A 12,290-nucleotide genomic window follows, 5' to 3' on the forward strand; every position below is an offset into this window, starting at 1 on the left:
ACCCCCCTGCCTTTGGAAGGCAGCTATGCTCACCACTATACCACCAACGCTACCCCCCTGCCTTTTACCCAGGACCCTCACCTATTGTTCAATAAACATTCTGCACTTGAAAACAAAACCAAAAAACATACAAACAATTCTGCTGGAATACAGGGGAGGTAAAGCTGTAGCTGTCTATGGTTTGGGTGGGGCCTGCTCATGAGGCTGTCCTCCATAGTGCTTGAAGAGGTTGGAGAAAGACCAAAGCAGCCAGAAAAATCAGAATTTTATTTCAGAACAGATCACGTTCCTAAAGCTCTTGAGATAAAAAAATAAGGTGCAGTTGGCATAAAGTAGCCAAATAAATACAGAACATCTAGTTATATTGGAATTTCGATAAATAATGAGTTATTTTAGGATAAACATCTCTGTTTATCGAAATTCCAATTTAACTGGGCATCTGTATCTCTACTTGCTAAATCTGGCAACCCTAAATTGGGGGTGAATTCAGAGAGCTTTAGGGGCTGGAGTTTGAGAGAAATCTGCCGGTAGAAGGCCTTGTCACCTACCAACACTGAGGGGATAGTAAATAACATGGCGCTCAGGCAGGGGACATTTGAGCAGTGTGGAAAATCTGTGGAAATCTGTTGGTCAATGTCCAGAGCCTGATGAGGTGATGATCATTGATGTCTGGGGACACCAATCTGTACAGTGAATGATTATCTGGCACAGCTAAGCACTTGGTGAACAGCTTTGAGAGGAGTCATAGGGGATAAACTTTTCTATTGACATCTGATTGGCTGTTGGTTTCTACTTTTTTTTTTTTTTTTTTTTATGCTAGTGATGGTGTTAGAAAACGAAAGGTCTGGTTCTTTTCATGGTCCTTCTCAGATTTTGCAAGCTGGTGACCTTCTGAAAAAATTGAGAAAATTGCTGTTGAAATAAGCAGGAAGAAGAAAAAAGTGATCATCCATTTTTAGATGTGTTTACAGGCTGTATGACTCAGTGCTGCTTCTGTTAAGAGCAAGTATGTGGTCTTTTTTGGTACTGAGATGCAAACAGAGGAGGCTTGTGGTCTATGCTACTTTCCGTGAATGATCAACTATTGAAGTAGAGAAGGTCTAACTGTACATTCAAAGTGCTTTGCTTATGGAGTCCTCTCTTCTCTGCTCCACTTTGGCCAGCCTCTAGATTCAGTTAGCAATATTTCACTTGTTCAATATCCTACTTATTCAAATATTGCACCATGGACTTCTTTGAAACTAGCTGAGAAAATGATAAATCTACTGGATTCACAGCAACTCAAGTCAAACAAGCAGATGTTTCTTGGCCGGCTCGTATGTGGTGGGCCATCCCAAGTTGTCCCATCACTAGCATTTCTAGCAGCAAAGACCATTCTCTCCTCATAAGCTTTTTTTTCTAGAAAGAAGTACTCTGGGCCGACATGGAACAGATCCAACAAGAAACAATATTCAAGTACCATTCTAACGGGGGAAAGCAGAATCGAGGGTTTTGCCATTTGAGGAAGCTAACAAAACATTTCAGTATTTACTAAAGTATTTTAGCAAGGCAGACATTGGCTCAATTTGTGTCACAGTCAGATCATGAATCAGAGAATGATTTCATTGATTTACCCTGCTCTTCAGTCTTTTAATGCCTCCATTGATTAGGCAAGTGAGATTGCTATGTGGGAGGAATATCATGACAGTAAAACTGAATGTTCTTTTAAAATGTAATTAAAAAACACCTCTTGAAGAATTTTTGTATGTCAAAAATATTAAAAGACTGTCTTCACTAATGTGAAGGATTCTCAGCTTTGGTTTACTCTTCCCATCCATGCTCACCTGGGTTGATTGAAGGTAATCCTATAGGTCATGAACAATTTTGAAATCAGTGAGGTCACCTGGGTCACTGGGAACCTTGTAAGGATTTGGGGGATACCTGGGATCCCACGTAAGGCTCTCGACACTTAGGAAGTAAACCCTCGGGAGAGGCATGGCCAAGCATATGCCATGAAAGTAGCCTGGGCTTCAGAACAGGGAAGAGCTGGGTTCACATCCCACTTCCTCTATGGAGCTCATTATTTTATCTTCTTTGGTTTTGAATTTCCTCATTTGTAAAATGATGATAAAACCATTTAGAATAATCTACTTGATAAGGTTATTATAAAGAATTAAAATAGATGATGTGTCTAAAAAGGCTTATTAGCAGGATACCTGATCCATAGACGTTGCTTCATAAATATCTGTTCCATTTCTCTGAAGGCAAGGAGGATATGGAGGACAGAAGTGGAGTGGGGGCAATGAGGGTCTTCCATCAATCTGTGTGCTTGAAGGTGGAGTTAATGCTACTGGCTCTTCTAAAACTCAAGGGAGAAACTTGCTCTAAAGGTGTCCAGGGAGACATCGGATGTATCAAAATACAGTCCCAAGAGTAATGCACTTGACCGGTGGTTAGGGGTACACACTTCAGACCAACTGACAGACTCTAATACCCATTCTGCTACTTTCTAACTGCATGCCTTTTCTAACTGTGCACCTTTGGGTAAGCTCTTAAACCTCCCTGGCCAGTTTCCCTGTTTGTAAAGCACTAATGACTCCCATCTCCTAGGGGGTGCAAGAGACCCCTGGTTTGCTTGGCCAATCCAGGTCTTTCCTCCTCTGAGACTTGATTCTCTCCTCTCAAGGAAGGGCTCTTGTGGCCGTGCCTTTTCCACCTGAGCACGTTCCACCTGAGCACGTTGTTTGCCACAGAGGGAGAGACCTGGCGGCACTTGACTTAGGAGGACCCAACCCACTGGCTGGGCTGACAGAATCAGCTTTTCTCTCCCTGGGGGTGAGATGAAGGTCCCGATGAAACAAAGTGCCTAACAGGGAGCCCAGGGTGTAATGAGGATTCAGTGGTTTTTAAACCCAAAGCAAAGGCAACTTCCCGGCATCTACTCTTTAACTTAAAACATTTCAGTCCACAGTAACTATAATGTGGTTAGTTGGTAGAAGCCTAATGGGCACTGCGGGTGGGGGGTAGGGGGAGTTTCCCTCAGGTTTTGGAGCGACAGCTCAAACCAAGACACGTATGACATTGCTGTCTCTATAACCCCTTCATGCCAGAAACATTTCTCAACGAAGCGTGTATTTATTAAACAGGCTTTCCCCCCACCCAGAAAAGCCTAACAATTCTCACGCCAGAAATTTTAATGTCATGGTGTGAGCGTAGGTAGATTCAGATGTAGGAGTGCTTATTTTTAACAAGTCCAATTGGGAAACAGCAGAGGTGAGATACCATTTCGAACCACGCCTCTTTCTCCTGTGCACCCCCAAGTCGACAGCATTAGCCTCAGCACCAGCTGTTTCCTCACCCTGTTCTCAAAGCGTTCAGCTCATTAAATGCAGCAAAACTTCCTCGGCAAGGATTACATCTCATTTTTCTCATTAAACCAGAAAAGGCACCATGGTAGGGAAAAGACGGGTTTTAGCTCCTGCGATCAAGTATCTAAGAAAGGACATGGTCTCCGTAATAAACAACCAACACACAAAGAAATCCCTTCCTATTTTAGTATTCATCTCAACTTTCAACCCATATGGTGAAGACAGAATTTTTACCCGTCTATGAACTTTTCATCTTTCACAGTATTTTCTTTTTCCTTTCACCTTCTTATGTCACGAAAATGTTATTTCCTTTTTTCTCCTCAAGGTCATTGACCTCAAGGTCAATTTGATTTGTTTTTCTTTTATCATTTTCATCCTAATTGAATGTTCTCAGTTGAATGTACAAATGATTTTTTTTTTCATGAGAGAAAATTTGCCTGCCCGCCTACCCTCCCTCCTCTTGCTCTCTTTTAAAACAGGAAAGTTTCTGGAATCACGCAGTGGTGTGATTAATGCACTTCAGAGATTACCTAAAGTTTTCACACATGCTGAAAGATTCTGTATGCTTTTGGGGATAGCAAAAAGGACTCAGGGCAAAATAGCATTCCTCCAGTGCTATGCACTATGGAGCAGAGTCATACAGATACAGCATGGCAGCCCCTACCAATACTTTCCCTTGATTTACATATATATGCATGTATGTGTGTATGAATGTATAGGTATATGCATAGATGTGTGTGTGTGTGTGTGTGTGTGATCTGTAACCAGCAAGGTATAATCCAGGCTTTTTTTCAAAAGGAGCAACAAGTTCAAATGCATAGCTAGGTATGGGAGAAGACACATAATTAGACAAAATGGATTTAAGAGTTACATAAAGTCTCAACTGAGCCACTGCATAAAAAACTGAATGAAGTGTTGTGATTGCTGGTCTGGTGTCCAGAAGAACAGACTATGTGGACAGTGGCAAATAAAAGGCAGTTACTGAGAGTTATGGAGTATACCCGGCGTTCCATGAAATTTGGACTATAGACTGTTCCACAGTGGGCTGTGCTGAGGAATCGAATGCCCATGGCTAAAGGGGGAGCTCTGTTAGAGATGCACCTAAAAGAAAAGATTTGGTAAATATAATTTTGGAATTATATTTTGAAGAGAAAAAGGGCAGTAGAGAAATTTCCATAGCCTGTAACTTTTCAATAGTCATAAAAATTCTTAGAGAATTGTAAGCACAAGAGGATCTATTATGTGTTACTATTTCCCCTCTACAAGTGGACCTTTCCAGCCAAGGCAGGTATATCCTGGAGAAGATAACAAGCAAAGTCTATAGATACAGAATTTTTCAGTAAGAATACTCAAACCAATGACTAAATATTGACGATAAGCCCCCTCATAGGATTAAGGAGCTGAAACTAAATTACCACTTTTTCCTATTTGCAAATAATCTTATTTGCAAATTTGTCTCAGGCCAACTGAATGAAAAGTAGATATTCCTCTCTCTCGACAATCTCCCTGAAATAAATGGGACAAAAAAAGCAATTGTCTGAGAGAGACCCATTTTCTTAAAGAAAACATCCTGGATTAATTGACAAAAGTACCTATTAGTCCCCATGACACCAGTGCTTATGGCATTTGGGGTTTGTCTCTCAGTGTGCAATTTAAATATATATACCTAACATCCTTGCCAATAATAACTTATTGTCTGTTGATACTGCCTAACCATTAAAATCTCTATTAACAGTCTCATGTTGGATTTGATAAACCTTATAAAAAAGGTTCTCAACACTTCAGACTTGCAAGACACTTGCTAAAGTGGCAAATACAATGATGAACTAAGAGTCCCCTCCCTCAAATTTATAATCACCTGAGAGAAACAAATATGTACAAATAAATAGAAAAATAAACATAGCATGTTGTTGGCAACTTTGCCATGTATTTGGTGGCTGTGCATCAGGATTTGTCTATTTTGATGATAAAATTTTTCTGAAGAAGTATATTCAGCTTGTGTTACCATTTGAAGTGTATTTTGCTTGAGTTATTTATTAAAGATTTTATGTATGTATGTATGTATGTATGTATGTATGTATGTATGTATTTAGAGACCATGTGTATGCATCTGAGCGGTGGGGAGGGGCAGAGGGCGAGGGAGAGAATCTCCAGCAAACTGAGCGCTGAGCATGGAGCATCATGTGGGGCTTGATCTCAGGACACAGAGACCATGACCTGAGTCAAAATCAAGAGCCGGACGCCTAACTAACTGAGCCACTCAGGCACCCCTGCTTGAGTTACTTAAAAGGGAAAAGTTTTATGTCACAGGTATGTCTGTGCAAACATTATGATGCTATTATAATGAAGTATTATATAATATTATTAAACTGATGATCAGATAACTTTGGTTCCTGCACCAATATGGACATGGTAGATGGCAGAAACTCCTGATTATAAATTAAATGTAGACCCTCAGTGGCAAAAAAAAAAAAAGAGAGAGAGAGAAAATCTATGTAATCTGATGAAGACAAAGAGCTACCAAATAGAGTCTCACATTTGACAAACCTTTAAATTCTTCTCGAAAGCTACCTATGAATTTATCAAATTAAAAATATCCTATTTGGAGAAGACACCTCCCCCCCATTCATTTATACATCAGAAAGCTTTTGGAAGTCGTATGTTCACTGAGGGTGTAGTGACTGAGATAATCTAAGGGGAATGAAAGTTGGCAAGAGAAAAAGAGATATGATTATAATGTGGTTTATTTCTACTTCTCGCTTTAAAACTCTTTTTGAGGGGCGCCTGGGTGGCTCAGTCGGTTAAGCGTCTGCCTTCGGCTCAGGTCATGATCCCAGAGTCCTGGGATCGAGCCCCATGTCGGGCTCCCTGCTCGGCAGACAGCCTGCTTCTCCCTCTCCCTCTGCCTACTTGTGCTCTCTCTCTGTCAAATAAATAAATAAAATCTTTAAAAAAAATAAAACTCTTTTTGAGAGAGAAGTCGTCTTACAGATTCTAAAAAAACTTTCAAAAATGCCCCAGAGAGGGCAGGTGGGTTCAGTATAACTTTCCCTAGGTTCAATGAAAGCTCTTTATCCTCCAGCTGGTAATCCTGATACACTCCAGACACAAACACGGATATTTGCTGTTGTTCAGTAAATGTCCATTGAATTAAGGTACTTTATGCACTTTTCCAGGCCAACAAATCACCAATCTTTCCTTTCTTCCAATGACAGACTACAGAGAAATGTCTTAAATAAAATACATTCATTTGGTCTGATCATAAATAATTTTGTGATATATCTTAACTCAAGATTAAGACATAAACAAATAAGGAGAGTAAAAGAAATACTCATTTGAAATAACCCATTTATAATTAAAAGTCATAGCTCATTCTTCGGTATGCTCTTGATTTTAGTTCCTACCAAGATGAGTCATGTTAGAAACAGGTGAATACTTTATCTTATGTTAGGACCAAAGAGTTGTTAGTTTTGAACTGATTAAAACTTTCTTCCAAACTCGAGTATTTATGAACAGAACTTCTGGTTTGTAAAAATAAATCATTGTTGATCTTGTCAGAGGGACGAGGAATAAGAACAAAAACACATACAAATAAGAAAGCAGAAACTTACTGTATCACGTTGCCTGTTATCTTTCCCTGATATTATCAAGAAGTAGTTCCATGTCAACAGTAACAACAAAACCAGTGGTATCATGTAGAGCTCAAAGTTCCAGACAACAAAGAGAAAGAGCTAGAGGAGAAGGAGAGAGAAAAAGATGAGTCAACTCTGACTTTCATTAAATGGACTGTCTTATCCGTAGCCCACTTCAAAAACGCAAAACTAAATGCTTCAGAATGGAAAGATTTATCTTGAAAACAAAACCTTGAGAACTTGTTAGGCATTTTTCTAAAAGCACAACTGACCCCTGGAAAGTTACTGTTAGGATTTTTAATTTAATTTCTATGAAGGAAGACTGGTATCATCACACTATCAACAGGGTAATTTTAATTTTTCTCATCTAGTGAAATTATGGTCAGGTTGGACAAAATAGAGTTAAAAAAAAAAAAGGCTGCCAAATGAGCTTCACTACATTGTCAGACATAGCTGGTCTATCTGCCTTAATGATAAAGAATGAATCACTGTTTAATATCACGGACTTTTTTTTTTTTTTTTGAATCTCACAATGCAACACGCATAATAGGCAGATGAAAACACCAAGTCTGCACCAGTGAGCCAAAGATCTCACATTATGAATAAAAGCACTGCTACCAGTAAGTGTAAAAATAGGGTGGCTTAACATTTAGCATTACCATAGAAATCAAACAGCTATTTAAAAAATAGAATAACTTTGTCAAAGGAAATTTTTCAATGTCTTTGTCTACTATCTTTGAAAACTACCGACTCTCTATGTAAATTATTTTTTAATTGTAAGACAAATATTAGAGTAAGAGCTCACTTAGCCTGGCAGGAGGACCCATTCTAAGATCATCTGCACTGTAAAATCAGCAGCGCTGTGTACAAAGTGTGACTTGCCCTCGCACCCATCCCCCCTCTTATAATCCTGAAGAGATCATCTAAACTCTCTAAGTCTGTGGCTCCAGCTGCCAAACAAGGCAACATTAAGTCAAATGATTTTGTGGAGGTACCGAAGAGCTGGATTCCATCCCTAATGCTGACTAGTCCCATCATTTCTGGCACCATCTTGCCTTCAGTTTCTGCCTCTGTAAAATGGGGCTGAGAAGCGTATCCACCTGACAGACCGTGAGAACTAAAGAGTTGAAATGTGTTAGGAAGTTAACACACTGCGTGGTACCCAATAAGTGCTCAGAAAACATTTGTATTGTTGTGTACATGTTTATCGATACCTTATGAAATTCAGAAAGTTAACTAATATTGACTAGGGTCCTCAGGTGATGCTTATTCCATTACTGAAAACTGGAAGTCATCTGCCTCCTGAGATTTAGCTGAACCATAGTGTAAGTGGGAATTTGAGCCAGCTGGTTGGGGTAACACAGATATCAGGCGTTTGACAGGCCAGGAGGGTCAGGAGCAGCGCCCTGAGAACACTCACGTCAGGCAGGGCAGCACGGACTGTTTAGCCAAGCCTATACAGCCTAGTAAGATGGTGAAGAAAATCAGCCTGTGTGGAGGGGTAGAGAAACCCATGGCTTAAGGACCAGAAGACAGATTCCAGGCCTTAGAAAGTCACTCTGCCTCCGTGTTTTCATTTCTAAATACACGGGTCTATAGACCCAATAACCTTTAATATCCCTTCTATTTAAAATGACTTCATGACATTACTGTGACATCTGTTTTTTTTTTTTAATGTGACATTAAATCCTGAATTCTTGGGATATTCATAACCCAGATGGACACCCACAAATAATGATTTAGTAACCCAAGAAATGACTTTTGGACAGAATTACATGGAAACTATAGATTCAAGTTCCTGAATAAGAAAAATCTCAAATGTATCAATGCATGAGACATGAGCCTCATCTTTACTTTCATAAGTAGAAGGATTTCCAGAAAAATAAAATATTTCTATTTAATTTTTGAAATTTATGCAATATATATAAAGATGATACAAATTATAATTGATGGTTATGATTATTCTATTTAAATATATTTTTAAAAGATAATTCTTTATTCAGGAAATTAATTAAGGCAAATCTGACAGACACGAACACATGTAAAAGGGAAAATTATTTTTGGCTAGAATCCATATTAATTCTTTACCCATTTATTTGCAAAATTTAGGCAGTTACTAGAATATAAGCTCTTTAAGGATAAGGACTTTTTCTTTTTGTTCTTATTCTATCCCCAGAGCCCAGAAGAGTGCTTAGGAATAGAAGGTGTTCAATAAATATATATTTGCTGCATTAATGAATAAATGGGTACTGGGTTCTTTTACCATAAATCTACTTAATTATTGTTTCAGTAAAAGTACTATATAGCCATTATGTAACATCAAGTAAATTCATGAAAATATATTCAGAATTACAACCTGGGATGCCACTAACCAATTTCTCCCTGAGGCATAGAAAGATTCTCTTTCCATTCTGGCCATGCAGTCATAAACTGTCTCGTGTATTATGGTCTGACTACCATCTTTCCTTTTGGACCTTCCTCTATGTTTGCCTCTTCTGAGGACATTCACTTGACTTGATGTGTTCTGGCCTCATGGATGGGACTCAGATGATTCCACAGCTAAATGTCACCAATTGTATTTATTTTAAATTTATTAAGCACAGACATTCCATCCTGTAATGTCCACTCACTGGTGTTAGAGTTCTGATGTCACCCAGAATAAAGTTACTGGGAATGTCTATTAGTGTTAGTTGGAGGACAGGTATTGCACAGAATACACTTTCTAGGTGATAACCAAGTAATCAAGACACCTATCACGCCTTTCTCTTCTCTAGATACAACATCACTAGTTGCTTAAAGCACCACTCCACAAGGCATGATTTCTGGGCACGTCTCCATTGTGGACATCATCCTCTCACCACATCCAAATCCATAAAAAAGCAATAGCTTTCTTAAAATACAGCACTCAGAACTGACAGGCCATGTCTAATTAATACCTGTGGTATTTATATGCCCTAACAACACAAGCACCAGAACATAAGACGGGGAAAGATACAGAAGAGACCAAAAAAAAAAAAAAAAAAAAAGGGTAGAGTTGCAGGAGTTTCATGGATCTTGGCAATGGAAAAATAATCTTCCCTATTTTGTTTTCTTTAAGAATCTAATATTTAGGGTGCCTGGGTGGCTCAGTTGGTTAAGTGACTGCCTTCGGCTCAGGTCATGATCCTGGAGTCCCGGGATCGAGTCCCGCATCGGGCTCCCTGCTCGGCAGGGAGTCTGCTTCTCCCTCTGCTCTCTTCCCTCTCGTGCTGTCTCTCATTCTCTCTCTCTCTCAAATAAATAAATAAAATCTTTAAAAAAAAAAGAATCTAATATTTAGGTAATTAGGTAAGGGGCCTCTGCTGTTGAGAATACCTTTAAAAAAAAAAAACAAGAGAGCTTTGAATAAAGTCTAAATACAAAAGCATTCATTTTTTTTCTTCCTCAATAATTAACTGGAGAGTGGGCACCTGGGTGGCTCAGTTGGTTAAGCGTCTGCCTTCGGCTCAGGTCATGATCCTGGGGTCCTGGGATCGAGTCCCGCATCGGGCTCCCTGCTCCTTGGGAGCCTGCTTCTCCCTCTGCCTCTCTCTCTCTGTCTCTCATGAATAAATAAATAAAATCTTCAAAAAAAAAATAATTAACTGGAGATTTCAAAAGGTCAAAGTAAAAAAGAACATAAACACCGATTAACAATAAACTATACTTATTGAACATTACTATGTGATACACAATAGTTGATGTTCAAAATTAAGATATGACATGGTCTCTGGATTATAGTATTAGTGATTATTATAATAATTATTAGCAGGAGAGGATTATCCAATAAAGAGAGCCTTCAGAGGAGGGAGGGTACCTTTTAGCTTATTGTCTCTACACTCAAGCTTCCCTTCTCTCAGGGCCCACCTGCACTGAGATTGATCCTCTCCTCTTACAGAAAACCAAGATAACACCCAGGACCAGGTCCTCAGTGTCCTCCTAGGGCAGCACGTGAAAGATATCTCAGAGAAACCCCAGGAAAGACCAGACAATACAGGATCTATCCTTGGTCCTGACTCCACTTACTCCTGAGTTTGAGAGAAAAAAGTCAGATATCATAACAGGCTAAAATGGGGTAGAAAAAGAAATCAGGGAACAATTCAAAAAATAATCCCTGACACAGTCACAGAATATAAATACAAACCATAAAGGTCCCAGCATTTATCCTGCCCATACTTCCAGAACCCAAACTGAACCTGGTCCAAAGTGCTGGCCCACAGAATCATCACTAAATAAGTGGTAGTTGCTTTAAGCTACAAATTATGGGGTGGTTTGTTATACAGCAAAAGCTAACTGACACATATTCTTTTTCCAAGGAGACAGTGGTGTCTATAATAAATATGGTCTGGACCAGAAGACTGAAGAAGTGGTTTTAGATCCATTTCTGCTCTTTGATCATCACAGGACCTTGAGCAAGTCAGTTATTCTCTTTTGAGTCTATTATTTATCAAATGGAGATGGTAACACCTGCCTATTTCACAAGTTGGCTGTGGGGAACAACTCCTGTAAAGTATGTGAAAACACTTTATCACAAAGTACTCAGTAAGTCCAAGTATTATCAATTTGATGTTTTCATATTTAAAATTGTTTCTGAAAAATTCAGAGACTTTATAAACTAATACTCCAGGAATGGTCACTATCATAATTCCCCTTTAAGCAGTTATAGAAGATGGGTGGTGTTTCTTAGAGGGATTTGTGTGTGAAAGGGTTTTGTTGGAAGGAAATCGTAAGTGTGCAATTAGAGGGGTTGCTGTTAAAATTTTTGCTAATAGCTGAAACAAGAAAAATCCAGGTCTTTACATAAACTCATTATTTCTAGTAATTGGCATTAGCACACACTGCAGATTTTGTGAACTCCAGACTTAATCAGGCATTTAAATGTTAACCATTTTAAACAACCTCTATATCTGCCCCTAGATATAAAAGAATCTTGTTCTGAACTAGCTGTTTTGTGACTATCAATTCCTGTTCATAATTTTTTTTTCTTTTAAATCCAAATGCCTTTCATCTAAATCAATGTTATCTTGCCTATGACATTAGCATCAACATCACAGAATGCAATTATTCAGTGTCTATTTGGGCTAGACTTTAAAAGCTATCTAAATTTAATCATAAATATTGAGAGTGGCTTTTTTGAAAATCTATAATTTACTGAAAGATAAATAAAATCATTCATCCTAACAAATGTCTTATATCACATTACATAAAAAACAAACTTTAGGGAAAAAGTCCTGAGAGGCAAGCTGGGAAGGCAGAGACTACTGTGCTTGTTTTGCAAATAGGTAAACTGAGG

General features: G+C 38.8%; 1 protein-coding gene across 1 annotated transcript in view; it reads right to left on the bottom strand.

The window, feature by feature from the left end:
• The window catches only part of MCTP1 (multiple C2 and transmembrane domain containing 1), a 512,403-nt gene that overhangs the window by 87,797 nt on the left and 412,316 nt on the right, over nucleotides 1-12,290 (bottom strand). The window contains exon 15 of the mRNA XM_044916766.1: nucleotides 6,959-7,078. Within this exon, the coding sequence (XP_044772701.1) occupies nucleotides 6,959-7,078 (120 nt within the window). The remainder of the gene's footprint in view (nucleotides 1-6,958; nucleotides 7,079-12,290) is intronic.

This window comes from Neomonachus schauinslandi, chromosome 7 (assembly GCF_002201575.2).
Source record: "Neomonachus schauinslandi chromosome 7, ASM220157v2, whole genome shotgun sequence".
Taxonomy (NCBI): domain Eukaryota; kingdom Metazoa; phylum Chordata; class Mammalia; order Carnivora; family Phocidae; genus Neomonachus; species Neomonachus schauinslandi.